At 36.7% G+C, this 15,124-nt stretch overlaps 1 protein-coding gene across 1 annotated transcript; it reads left to right on the forward strand.

Moving 5' to 3' along the window:
• Nucleotides 1-3,282: 3,282 nt before the first annotated feature.
• LOC5575640 (ER membrane protein complex subunit 7 homolog) lies at nucleotides 3,283-13,786 on the forward strand. The gene is made up of 2 exons (XM_001655737.2): nucleotides 3,283-3,955; nucleotides 13,486-13,786. The coding sequence occupies exons 1-2, from the start codon at nucleotides 3,389-3,391 to the stop codon at nucleotides 13,627-13,629; spliced, it is 711 nt and encodes a 236-aa protein (XP_001655787.1). The 5' UTR covers nucleotides 3,283-3,388; the 3' UTR covers nucleotides 13,630-13,786.
• Nucleotides 13,787-15,124: the final 1,338 nt, after the last annotated feature.

Genomic DNA, 15,124 nt, shown 5'->3' on the forward strand with positions numbered 1-15,124 from the left:
TCCCTTTGTCTTTGCAGTATTGGAATATCACCTGGCATAAGCTAGGAGAATTCCAACACGTTAAAGATTAAGTTCTGCCTTCAAATAAGGTTGGGAAGGGCCTAGTACCGCTATGATTAGGGGAGCGGCCTATGGTCCGTCTTCAGAACCTTATAGAATTCAAACTTTAAGAAGGGAAAGGAAGAGGAGAGAAGATTTCTTTCAAGTTAATTGACTGGTCGCATCGAGTATTCAAAAGACAATCCTGTATTTTTCTAGCTTCATTCCGCTTATATAGAGGCCTTGGGTCTGGCTACCCAAACTTAACTCTAAAGTGAAAAAGAGATGCCAGAATTCTTACTTATCAACTAAATTATTCTATTTTCCCTCCCATGCTACCTCACACGCGCAAGTACAGTCGATTTTTATTACTTTTCCAAACCCGGGACCTAATCCAGTCCATACGCGACAAATGCATGCCAGCTCAAAATAATCAACTTCGAGGTGTACCAATCCTAGCGCTATCAGACCTCCCTCGCTATGAGACGGCTGCGCATTTTCATTCCCTTGGATTTGTTTTAGGATTTTTATTATCTTGTCGGCGATCGTCCCTAGGGGCCTTTTGGTTATCGCTGCCGGTTCCGTAGAACCTAAGCAAAGCGAGAATGGTGGATTTTTCCACATTGCTCAACTTCTTTCTGGTAAGTTGACTTACCACCTAAAGGGAGACATCTTCGCCTTCTTGACAAAAGGTAATTATCGTCGCAATTTACGACCTTTCTATTTGTGTCTTTTTCTCTTGCGCTTATCCGCCCGCCTCGTCAATACTATTCCCATGCGCATTGATCGGTGCATCCGTCCGAGCTGCAGTACTACTTTCAGGGTGCGTACAGATAAGCTAACGTGCATTCGTTTTTGATTATTTTTTTTGATTATTCCTTTCTTCGCGCGGGTGCTGCTTTTGTCTAAGACTGGCGGTGTCAAATAGCTAGTTCGGAAAATTTTGAGATGGAACCTTTTCCTGCCTCTGTCTTTCTATCTTTCTCCAGAGTCAGGTTTGATGTCAATGCACTTCTATCGTTGCCCATATGTTGGGTCGGGTTTGTTTTCTGTTTCCTAGGTTATTGACCGACTGGAGGTCGATCGGAATCAATTTCAATTTGCTAATTTGCCAATAATTGAATCTGTAAATTATAAAACTACCGCGTTAGTGACAGCCTTCCTAAGGGAATTTGATAAACATAAAAAATACCGTTTGTTGAGAACGTCTGGTTTTAGAGGTCTTTTGAAACAAACTCATCCTTGTTCCCGATCAAAGTAAGGTTAAAGCTTTAATTTATTCATTTTAATTAGGTTTTAATTAAGCACAATTTCATTTTAAAACTTACATTTAGTCTCCTTTTACCTCGCAATGGCTCTATAACACACTTCTTCAATGAACTTTAATATACACGGAGAAAAATCAAGCTAGTTTGAAACAACCAAATTTTTTGTTGTTTTTCAACCTAGAAATTTGGTTGTTCTTAACCATGAATTTGTTGCTACAAAGTCATGGTTTTGTTTGAAACAACCTAAAAAGTTGTGATGTTTTAAACTGGAATTTTCATTTTGATTCAACATTGGTCGAAGTTGTTTCAAACTAAAATATTAGTTTATTCCTAACCAAAGCCTAGTTTACCTTTGCCAAAAATTAGGTTGTCTATATTTTTTGATTTGTTCTCGTTTTTTTGCAGCGCTTGCTAATTTATTATGATATACTCAACAATATTATTTGATATCTACCAGTTTGTATATGATGTTATATTGTCATATGTGTGTATCTTTAGGTAAGCATAACTCATTTATTGAAGTATTGTTAAACCTTTAATCTCACAACCGCTTCCGGAAATAGTAACCTTTACGCTACCTCTAATAATATTTCAGATTCCCTTTGTTCAAATTCCCCAGGAAGATGTTTGATTTATCTGTGTTTCCCTCCTTCAGGAAAAAGGTAAAATTTGAAATTTACATATTTTTATACAATATCAACTCGATTTATTTTACAGATAATGTATTTCGGAAAATTTAACGTTCCCCATAGGAATCACGCAAATGACGTATGGGTCAATGGATTGTTTATGCGGACCACATTGAAAGCTGCATATAAAATTGATTATTAATTTGTTATGTATATAGTAATATAAAACAATAAATTTATGCTCTTCAATTCATTTTTGTATTAAAATATTTAGAATGAAAGCAAAGCAGGGTTTCGTACAAAAAAAAATGTTAAAAACAAACAAGAGATTACTTTGTTCCAAAATAAAATTTTGTTCTTTCAAACCGCTTTTCTAAGTTTAAAACAACCTAAAATTTTGGTTGTTTTTACTTCTGTCAAATCCAACAACAAAATTCTAGTTTGTTTCAAACAAAAGTTGTTAAAATCAATCGTCATTTCCAAGTTAAAAACCACCTAGAATTTTAGTTTGTTTCAACCAACGCACAAAGTAAAATCAAACTAAGAACATGTTTGTGCAAATTTCAACCTAAGATTTTGTTTGAAATGAAGCGAAAATTAGTTGTTTCTACCAATTTTTTTTCTCCGTGTAAGTAATCTGCAATAATATAAACTTATAGTAAACTCTTATAAATCATTCTAAAATTAAAAATTTACTTGATAATTTCAGCTTTGTTTAATAATTCACAAATGACACTGCAATTTCGATATTACATCTATTTCACTGACAGTAGGAACACAGACAAACAGACGTAACACTTAGAACAAATCTTAATCAAAATCATAGTCACGAAGACATGTACGCCCAATGCTATAATCAGTGTGTTTGGCCGACGGGCCAACAGATGGCGGTAGTGTGTAAACGTCAAACACAAACAAAAACGATACGAGCGCTGCGGGTGGCGGATCGGCCATCTACCATATTTTTGAATCGACCGTTAAAAAGGTGGTCGATGGACATCGATGAGAGTGTGACGTCTGTTTGTCTGTGGTAGGAATGTCAGATACGTGTTCGTTCGGGTCTCTGCACTCACACTACCCGATCAAGTATAAAGTTATTAATACAGGCAGCCGTAGGCGCAGAAGATAGACCACATACCATATTTTTAAATTGACCGTTAAAAAGATGGTTGATGAACAACGATGAGAGTGGGACGTCTGTTTGTCTGTGCTGATCGTGCTGATAGCTTTCTTCGTGGGCGCAGTCAATCCGCTTGCCCCTAGCTTTCTGATTTGCCTAGATCCGTTACCGTTCGAATCGCCCAAGTTTATACCAGTTTTGACAGTCCTCGTCCACGAGTTGTCAAAATCTTTTGTGGGACAGCTCATGTTATTTTTTCACCCGATCGCCTGATTAGTCGCGGATTTATTTCACTCGTTCGGATTCCAGTGGCCTGGGCGAAAAAGAACAAAATGTTGGTAAAATCCTTGCTGGTTCCATTGTTGGCGTTGCTCGCCACTACCGTGGCCGATTCCTCCATCGACGAGTTCGACGAAACCGGCCGGTACACCATCGAGGGTCGCGTTTATCCGCCGGAACTTTTCGGCGGGTCGGATCTTACCTGGCAAATCGATACGCAAATCTCGATTAACGGCGGTGAGTACAAAGGATTCCTCAAGGATGACGGGTCGTTTGTGATCAGCTCGGTCCCGTCCGGAAGCTACGTGGTGGAAATCCTCAATCCGGACTACTACTACGAATCGGTGCGGGTGGAAATAAATCCCAAGGGAAAATTCCGCGCCCGGAAGCTCAACTACGTGCAGCCCTCGCAGGTTGTCCAGGTTCCGTATCCGCTGAAGCTGAAGGCCCTGACCCGGTTCCGGTACTTCCAGCAGCGGGAACAGTGGAAGATCACCGACTTCCTGTTTAATCCGATGGTGCTGATGATGATCCTGCCGCTGCTCATTATGCTCGTTCTGCCCAAGATGATGAGCGATCCGGAGACCAAGAAGGAGATGGAGAACTTGAATCTGTCGAAGGTAATTACCGGAAGTAGGAAAGGGAAATTAGAGGGCTGTTGTCAAGTATCTTTTAAGAGACTCGCAAGGCTTTTACAACAGTCCACTATGGGCACTAATCTAAAAAAAACTTGTTCTAAAAGGTTTCTAGGTTTCTGGTAAATGTCAAAAAGGATAGGGGCTCTTAGTTAACTTTCTTGAGGAATTCACGTAAATATCCCGTAAAATCATAACGGAAAATGTTAGAAATGTTCTGTCTTGGAGAAGATTTTGGCAAAATTGAGAACTAAACCTAAACATGAATTTTCTGGCCAAAATGTTTTGCAATTTTTTGTTACAACCAGGACCAATATCTGGACATAACTGCTGAATTAATTACTAATTAATTATCAGCGAACTTCCTCTATAGAGAAAATCTTAAACCTCCTTTCTAAATAAAAACTCATCGAAGCTTCTCTGGAGGAGAAGATTAGGAATAACGACCAAAAAATTCAAAGAGTTTGTCAAAAACTCTTCCAGGACTTAGCGAGTACACAGTCAACTTTCGTTCGTTGCACTAAACCGGTACCCATCTGATGAAAGACTTTTACTAATCGGGCTGAGTTTTCAGCTGTCAACAAATATTAAATACAATAGAAATCCAGGGCTACCAACGTTGATATCGACAGTCGAAAATCGACTGTACTAATTAAGCCAGAAATCATTTCAGAAATTACATTAGCAGGCCTGGTAGCGAGTCACTTTTTATTGACATGGTCACTTTTTCCGACCTGATCACTAAAAAGTCACTTTTTTCAGCAAAATGGTCACTAAAGTCATTTTTTTCGTGACCAGATGGTAAATCAACGATAACTTGGATAACCTTAAAATTAAAAAGCAGGACAGGTTTTACTGGATATTCTGACGCAAATTATTTTTTTCGATCAGCGTATCAAAAAAATTGTAGACTTTTTGCTAGCTTTCTGAATGAACTCAAATGAATATTGCACAGGCAGTTCTGACAGAATATCTTACATTATTTTGTTGGATTTTGTGATAAAGCTTCGAAATTCAAATGTCGACCTTGCCGCGATGGGAGGGCATGATCCATTGACCCATATGATGGAAACCAAAGGCGTAACCTGTAGTGGTGGTATCACATTTTAGCATTTTTTTCCTAAAGCCGCGTCATAATTCATATGGCATAGACGCAATAATATCTCGGATGTGATCCAACGGACATTCTGCGTCATTGATAGAATTGATGCCCATTTCAAATAATTAATCTATTCGATGTGGACATTAATACTATTGGTGACGATCAGTTTGCCTTTTGCTAACCAGAATGATCCGTAGCCACTCTTACTATTAGCTAGCGAGAAACATCGTTATCATGTACTCATAGGGAATATTACTTTGAGGAAAATGACTAGTAGATTCACTGAGTAGAAATAAGTGGCGACAATCTTATTTTAATATGGTTTTTATATTGCCATAATAAGAAATACCTCATTTGTAACAGCGGTATAAATAATCTAATTCCAGCTTCATTTTCGCAAAATCCACAAGTAGAAATTAGGCGTTGTGAAGCATTGCATTTGCCACCGAAAAGTGAATCTTGTAGGAGACTGTAATAGAAGCCTAAGGTAACTTTACTCTTAAATATTCACTACAAAAATGACTATGGAAAGTAAAACGCTGAGATCGATCATTAAGGGTACACTTGAAAGTTTCAAAAAAATGTTGAACAGACAAGGAAAGCGACTTTTTTCTTCATGGATATATGAACGTAATGACCAATAAATACTTTGAACAACAAAAAATGAAATTAACTAGAACTACTACTAAACAGCCTAATTTTGTTAAGACTTGACGACAATTGACAAGACAGGAGAAATCAGAATAGCACTTGAATGACATATTATTCAAAACCATTTCGACTAGACAGTATTAGTAATGACACCACTACAGTACTGTTACAAACAAATTCTGATGGAGTTGCTGATTTTCACAATGCTTCCTTTTCTCAGAAGCAAGGGAATATGGGTACTTTTCAAAAACTACCACGTCACAATACTAATAAAAAAAGGCAGTGTTCATGTGGGCGCCATTGCCTAGTCCGTCTGAGTATTGGTCCTGGTAGAGGGGAAACTTGGCAAAAGCCAGACCGAGGGTTCAGCCTTGACAAGTTAAGCTGTCAGGCAGCTCCAACTGAATACCATACAAAAAAAAATTCAAATGTCAACAAAACAAATTTCTGACAGACCTGCTGAGCTTATTTAGCTGCATTTCTGGAATCAACGAAGAATAGCCTGAAGGGATCTTTGACCTACCTTATGTAGGACCCTCAACAAAAGTCTTACAAGTAAGAAACCTGAAACTTCTCTGAATTGTCTATCAAAAGTTATTTATCAAATTTGCCAGAATCTTGTACATGAAATATGTCTATTATAATTTACCACGAAACTGATTCAGTTTTTTTTTTAAGAAATAATTCAAAAATTTTACCAAATCCGCCATTTCTCGCAGATTAAACCTACGTTTTTCATCTCTACGATTTCGACCGACTACAGTCGACTCTCCTTAACTCGATATTCATGGGACTATCGACTTATAGAATTATCGAGTTATAGAATATACCGAAACAAAAAATCACAAAATCGAATGAACATATTTCTGTATTTCCAATACATATATCATCACTTCTGTAAGAAAGCAATATTATTTTGCTGATAGTATTGTATAAACTATTATTTGAAAACTTTTTTCGAAATGCTCGAACAATGACGTTATTTTTCCTACTGACAATATTTTTTTTTATTTTCATGTTTTCCAACTTTCAAGTATTTATTTACCTTAAAACAAGAACTAGACCAAGTTTCCCGAAAAAAGAACGATTTTAAAATAGATATCGAGTTATGGAGAGAAATTATCCTCTCACGTGGCATCGACTAGTGGAGATATCGAGTTATAGAAATATCGACTTATGGAGAGCAGGATGTATGGGAATTTTAAGGGACTGAAAAATCCATCGAGTTATAGAACATCGAGTTGTGGAAAGTCGACTGTATTTCTATTCTAATTATACGCTTTGGAATAGCAATAGACGTTTCTAAAACACACATGGGATAATTGTTTCGAAAGCAGTGTAAAATAAGTGTTGTCTTTAGTGATACGATTGTTTTGGACACTTCGACTATTGAGTAATATCCAGATTATTGATATAAGTCTAAATTATTCTCTAACTACCATGGCACAATAATCATCTGATTTAGTTTTTCTAGAGTTCATCGAAAATAGATAAAGCTTCGAAGCTACCGTGTGAGTGAGTGAAGGTGATATTTTAAATAAATTCTTACTGGAATTTTTTCCTCTACTATTTTTAAGTTCTCGATTCTGCCGGAAATTCCATAATTTAGCTATGTTTTTGTAAGGAACACCAAACATTTTTTTTATCATATCAAATTTGTTCCCGAACTCTTCCTGAAATTTCCCAAGTAATGCATACAGCATTATTTCCAGGAATTTGTTCCGCAACTCTGGTATATGAAACAGCCTTAATGATTTTTGACGATATAGTTCGCTCTTAATGCTGAACAATTTTGCCATATTTTTGGTCTTCATAAATGATGAATTTTGAATTTCCGGAAGATTTCCTATACTGATCAAAATGCGAGATTTAAAACTGTTGCGCATATGCCTAGCTCTGTAATTTCATGTTTAATTTCACATGATGTGTAGGCTTGTCAATATTCCTAATTATAAAGACCATGCTTTCATTTCTGAACTTTTTTTTTGGACTAGTGTTTATAGTTTATCGAAAAAGTGGATAATTTTAGTCACTAAAGTCACTATTATTTTGCTGTTTGACCGCTCCAACCCTGCATTAGAAATTCGAACAAATAATGCTATATATCTTTTCCACTGATCAACTCGTCAACTTTTTCTATACAAAAACATGTTCCTATGAACATTGTTAGACAATAAAAATAATCAATGGTTATATCAGTGGCTATTCCCTAACGTCAAATACACCTGTTCATGGATGTCAGTAAAAAATATGCGATTCTAATCGTTTATTGTTTGCTTTATAATCTTATTATATAAAATTATTCATTTTCAGGGTCGTGGATCATAGATCATATAAAACGTGAGATTACGAGTCGCCACAGAGAGATAGGATAGTTTTTTCAATAATTAATCTATTGGAACATTCAGTTGGAACGCATGGAATCATTTTCTAATTACCTATGTACAGCATTCATCTAATTCAGTTCGTCTCAAGTTTGCCAATAATCAATTGTGGAGCAGTGTGTGGGCTTTTGATTTGGTTGCATGCTCCTTCGAGCATTATCAACGATGGATTTCTTCGAAAATCACTTTAAAACCTAGCATACCGTTGGTAACCCAGAAACGAACCAACCATTAGCTTAGAGTCTTGACACGAGTTCACAACTTCGTCCTGAATTAACTGATCGTTTTAATTATTCTCTTGAAGCACTAATAAAGCGACAATTCGGCCACATCATAAAAATAAAAAAAAATAGCTGGTCAGTTATTGGGTCACACTTATGAACCCTACTCATCAGCATTGAAGCAATTCGATTACTTTTTTGCGTAATTCGGCCAAACGACCCGTTCGGCCAAATGGCGTTCGGCCAAACGACCCGTTCGGCCAAATGGCGTTCGGCCAAACGGCATTCGGCCAAATGGCCGGACATCAGTCAGTCTATACTATGCTATGCTATGCTGTATCATTAGTTGTCACACACTTGTAAAGATCGATTGGTTTCTCTGCAAGCTTTAAGGCAGGGTGGCCACCGAACCGGGAGAAACGGGAAAAGCGGGAAAAAGACGGGAAAAACCGGGAATTTGAAATGACTACCGGGAAATATTGTTGAACGAAATTTTGGAGCTACAGACCAGAAGTCGTAGAAAACCGTTATGTTCGAATAACACATTGGAATGCTTAATTTCTACACTATGTGTCTTAAAAATGTTCGACTATCCTCACAACATCGTTAACCATGTTTCGAAATATTTTTCAAATCTTTCCAATACTGTCAAGGTAACATTTTTTAACCTTTTCTCTAATATTTTTGACACGATGTTTTGAATCAAGGTACAATATTTTTTTCTTACAATAAATTACAGTTAACTCTCCCTTACTCGATAATCCGTATCTCGATATCGAGTTAGTGAACCATAGTAAAAGTTGGTTTTCATGGCTAACTCGATGGTTCCTTGGATCGCAGTTGCTCTGGTTTTGTGTTCTGTAAAGGCCGGTTTGCTACTGACAAGAAAAGGAATCGCCTATCTCGATGCGTGGAAAATTTCTCCCAAGAAATGGTCAAGAAAATCTCTTTTTTCTGATCGCAGTACGCAGTTGAGAAGAAATGTCACTTCAAAGGGGGCTCTCTGTAGGAAATTTCTTGACCCTTTCAGTCAAGGAATTTCTTTACTTTTCTTGAGCGAAACAGCATACTTTGCTTAACTCGATACCTCCCTAACTCGATGGTCCCTTCAATAACGAGTTAGGGAGAGATGACTGTATTTTAAAAATGTATCTAATATTTCATTCTTTGAAAAATCAACGAAAATAATAATAAATAAGGTAGAGATACATGCTTCTACATGTGTGGCTTCGTTAAATTTCACCTTAAACTTCACACTTAGAATAAATCACAAATTTCTGTGCAATTTCACCGAATATTGATGTTTTATTTCATCGATCAATCCATGAATTTTCCAGCTTCAGCTGTCAAAAGTATTGAATAGTTCGGAGATATTTTACGAATTTCCGGTGATTTCTTCTTCTGAATAGCGAGAACAAAATTAGACATGTGATGATTGAAGTGAAGTCCAATATATTTATATAAATATACAAAAAACAAAAACTTCAGCAGAATTCGTAATTATAAATACGCCGGCCACACCTTATGATTTCACAGATTTTCAGTGTAAATTTCGGTATATGGTAAAAAGATTGATTTTTATCGAGCTTCATGTCAGTTTCACAAACTTTTGTAATATTTTAGCTTTCACCGAATTTTTGACAGTTAGGTAGAAACCACTGTTGTTCCACAGAAAAATCTGTTGAATCATATTTCACAGATATTTCTTTCATTCTAAGTGTGTTGTTTGCTTTGGAGAACTCTTTACTTTCATGAAGAAAAGATCAAAAGATTAGGAATTGAGTTGAAATATCTTCAATTAGCTATATCAAAAACCGGGAAAATGTTGGCGATTGTACCGGGAAAACCGGGAAAAAAGCGGGAATTTCAAATTGAAAATATGGTGGCCACCCTGTTTAAGGTGAAACAGTTTGGAATCAACTTCTAAGATTGCACTGAAACTTCGAAGGCACAAATCTCGCGAAGGAAGCATCCAACAACAGTGCACTTTTTATTTTGGCTTTGTGCACTAGCAGAAAGCTTAAAATAAGAAGATCTGAAACGTTTACCAACTATTTCTCCAGTTTAGTGCCTTTGCCCCAGTTGTGACGGCCATCTATGTATTCCGAGATGTTTCACCTTAATAGAAATTTGCTTACCTCCAGGGGCACAAACGAACAGCACCCTTTTCACCCGACCTGACCCAGTGACCCACCGGAATAACTCTGGCCATAAGAACATTCCCGAAATACTATGGCCACTTTCCGTAACTAGATATGAGTATGAGAATACTGACAAAAAAATAATTGAAATCCGTTATGTATTCGCTGAGCGGTGTGAGTTTTAGTTGTTTTTCTTTCACTCAGGCCTATACGGTTTAACGCGGGACATCAACCGACGTAAAAAAACCTTAGTGTATAATTTAAATGTAAAAAACGCGTATAAAAATCAGTGTCCTTTGAACAAGTTTATGTTGTCGTAGTAAACTCTGAAGAATATTGTAGATAGCTTGTAATTATGTTTGAATTCAATAAAATTAGTTCTCTCTGTGTTTGAATAAGACGGTTGCTCTTTCATTACACCGTACAACATTTTATGCATGGCTCATATTGCCCCGTATAGTGTAAAACGCCACAAAAAATAATGTTTTTCGAATATGTTTCCAATAAAATTCTAAGTAATATTTTTACAAAATGCAACCATGGCATGGAAGGAAATACTTCAAACTAGGAATCAACCTTATAGGACGTTAGAATTTGGAACAGAATCTGTAGTGTTCCGTAATTGGAATATTTTTGGATATTTCTAGGCTATTTGAGAAATTTCATAATAACTAGTACCTGTTCGATGTAAGGTATCGCAAGGCTAGTGCATAAAGAAAACCTATAGTTTAGGTTCTCAAAATCATAAATACTGCAGCTCAAATAAGTAAGATCGTGCATGTTATTTAGATTTACTAATAGGGGTAATCGGGGCAATATGGGCCACCAAAGGAAAACGCCATGGAATGCATAGAAAAACAGCAAAAACTATCGTTTGAATGCAAGTGACTTATATTATAAACTGTTTTCTTCCATGTTGATTAATGTTAACATTAACTTCCATATTATTTCAGGAACGTTTTTGAAAACCATGGTTTTCCGCATGTTCACCAACCATATGAGCCACCTCATTCAATCATATGATTTTTTTTTAACAATGTAGAGAAGAGCTAATGATAAACAGTAAAATATTGGAAAGGAAAGTTGAGTAGCTTTGTTTGAAATTATTGATTCTAACGGCTTATTTTGATAGATACATAACACATAGTAAATATACCATGTAATTCTAGTATTCAATTCAGCTAATTGTTTCTCTTGTAATGGTGCACCACAGTAAAAAACATAATCTAGTATATTTAGCCAATGCAATTTCATGTTCAAAATACTGTTTGTTACCTTAAATCTAGGTGGCTCATTTTGCCCCGCCATTTCACTGTTTAAATAATATTCTGTTTTCCAATAATTTTGTTTACGAACAAATCTGGTTTAGCGCACGAATTGTTCAGTGTTATCAGAAGTTAAAGTTAAAGGAAGTCTTAATTGGAAACTGCCAAAGTTATAAGCTTTTTATGACAAACGACAAATTTATACATTTTTGTGAATATTTCGAGTACTAAAACGAATATTTTTACGGTTTTTATTATGGTGGCTATTCGAAGCATACTCTAGCAGATCATAATGACACTATAGGTACATTAAAACACTTAAATCCGGGGTGGCTCATATTGCCCTGTATGTTCATATTGCCCCCATTGCCCCTATCATATGTAAGCGTTATCCTTTATTTGATTTCTGTGAAAAACTCCACGAAATAGTCTACATTTTTTATGAAAAGCGTTTTATTTTTCGTTTTGATTTGCCTTACTAATTGGGAAAATAATAATTAAAAAAAAGAAAATATAATGATAAAATATAACTTTGAATTTTGGAGGATTTGCTGAAGAGATTCCTTTGAAGCATGTTGTAGATTGAACCTTGGAAAAATATTGTTTGAAATCTTGTAGGTATCTTGAACGAAAGTCCGAAAAAAAAATACTATTTCAACTCATAAAGAAATCTTCGGAAATTATGGACATACACACATAAATTATTTTACGGACTCCGGTGAAATCTTAGCAAGCGAACATTTAATAAAAATAATTACCATAGCACAAGTTTTTATAGTTTTCGGTAAAAATTCTCGTTTCTCCCAAATTTCTCCGACATTTCATTGAAGGATTACTTCTGAAGTTCGTCCAAACAATTTATGAGCAATTTCTCAAGTAAACACTTAATGGAATCTTTGAAAGTTCATTACAACTAATACCATATTAATCTTTCTAGTAATTTCTAATATCATTCCATCACAAATTTCTTCAGGGGTTTCGTCCGATAGTTTTCAAGAAATGTATGCAAGATATTTTTCTTTCGTGTGGTTTATATTTTTTTTAGTTATTTTGGCAAATTGTATCCAAAATTTTCTCAAGAATTCAGGATTCCTTCGAATCTTGTGTCTTTGATTTGTGAATCTTGTGGATGTTAATCAAGGGTTACTCTATATCTTTATCAAATTTCATCATTTCCTTCTGAAATTCCGCCTGGATTAAAAAATAAATAAATAATTTCTGAAAAAAAATTGTTGACATTTTCCTTCTTAGGATTCTTTTCAAAGATTTTCTGGACGAATTCCTAAAAGAATCTCTTGAGTAATTTTTCAAGATATTCTCAGAGAAATTTCTGATTGAAATCATAAAAAAGATCCTGAAAGAAAACCTTGTAGGAAATCCCTGGCGGTTGAATTCTAGAAGATGTTCTAAACGAGAATATTTGAAGAAGTCCTAGAGGAAGCGAGGGGTTTCGATAGTTTGGATTAATTCCTGGATGACTTTAACATTTCTCTAAAAGATCTGAAGGAATCTTCGGAGAAATTCCTGTTTTAATCTCTGAGGTAACTTATCTGGTTATCTTTAGAAAAATTCTAGAAGATATCTATATAAAGATATATAAAGATAAAAGAGATTTTTTCTTAGTGCTTATTTTATTCCTGTTCGATCACTTTTTGAGGCAAGAGTTCTTTTGAGGTTCCTATTTTCGAGACATTTAGTCGCTACCATCCCTGGGGAAGATATCATATTCACTGTTCTTTCTTCCGTTATAGATGACGAACGACATGCCGGAGATTAGTGAGATGATCACGTCGTTCTTCACCGGAGGAGCTCCGGCGGCGGCAGCAGCGGGAGCCGTCAAGGACAAGGACAAGTCCAAATCGGCAGCCAACAAGCAGGGCAAGAAGAAGAATTAATTTGGATCTCGTCGTGCATGATCAATTTTTAGCTGAATATTAACGGTAGGTTTTGGTAACTGTTAGGGAAGGCGATCCAATTTGTAATTTACTATTTATTTAGTGCGACAAGCGGAAGATGCCCGTGGTAAATAAACTAAGGAACTGTACCCTTAAATGCGGCAGGCGGGGTTGATTATGAACGAAACTCCCTTTCTGGGCAGGATTTAATTCTTGGGGCTTATTTTAAAAGTCGAGTCTCTATATCACGCACAATTCATGATAACGCCCTGAAATCCATATTGGTAACCAAGGGTGTAGCACGATTACCAATGGGAGATAGAGGATGATCTTGTTCTCATCCTAGGGTTGGCTGGAAATCCATACAAATACTTAGAAGCAACAGGATACACATTCGGTTACTAATGGCTTTCAGGGCGTTATTCTAAATCACTATTTAAATGCAAATCTCCATAAAATCTCATTATGTAATGGAAGGTCTTTAACCTTCCAGTCGTCGCGCGGTTCGTTACCGTCAGAACCACCACGCTTCTGTTGTGAATGAAAAGCGAGGTTTTTTCAGCAGTGTTGTACAAAATACAACAGCGCGACGACTGAAGTGTTAAAGTGACTCTTTTATGCAAAAGATCATTTTTGAAGTAGGATTAAGGATAGGATTAAGTAGGATTAAATCGATGGTTACTCTAGTCGAGTCACTGATCGACTCGAGTTCTACAACAAGACCCCTTAGAGGGGGCTTCGTAGCCTTGAGGTTACGCTTTCGCTTCATAAGCGAAAGGTCATGGGTTCGATTCCCAGCCCCTCCACAAAAAAAAACCCGTCCAGCCATCAGAAGACGCCGCACGGAGGACCGTGCTTTGGGGAGCACATCCATCCTCCGTCAGTATCAGATGGTGACTGAGACAAACTGACCCTCTTCGCAGGCAGCTAGCCTCAAACGACTCAAACTTCCTGCAGGAACACGGCAAAACGAACCACCGCAAGAGCAATGATGGACTATGGCTTATATGGAATTTGATTGATTGGACAACAGCAAAGCACTCTTCTACCTGCTCGGTGTGAGAGTAAAAGAGTAGAAGAGAGTGAAAGAAGCTGTAAATATAAGCTGTGTTCAACGAGCTGCTCGAACTTGGTTGCAACCACTTGCGAGTCAGCTTTTGGTGTTCATTGAGCCACTCCAACCTACTTCGAGTCGCTCGGGTTTGTGTTCATTGAGCCGAATCCAACCAACTCCGAGTCGCTCGAAACAGGTTGGAAGCTAGAGTCCGAGCTAGTTCAACCAGCTCGCAGTAGCTCGTGTTTTTGACGTTTAAAAACGTAAACATTCAGAAAAAAAAGCAAAATTCCGAAGCGATACGGATTGTTAAGTGCGCGAATTTTTTTTTCACGTGGAATTCCGGTAAATTAGTAAAAAGAGTAAAAAGAGCGTTCATTGAGAAAGCAGCTTGGAGTTGCTCGAAGTAGCTTTGACAGTTATTTGTTGACAAAAAATACG

Source organism: Aedes aegypti, chromosome 1 (assembly GCF_002204515.2).
Source record: "Aedes aegypti strain LVP_AGWG chromosome 1, AaegL5.0 Primary Assembly, whole genome shotgun sequence".
NCBI classification, from domain to species: Eukaryota; Metazoa; Arthropoda; class Insecta; order Diptera; family Culicidae; genus Aedes; species Aedes aegypti.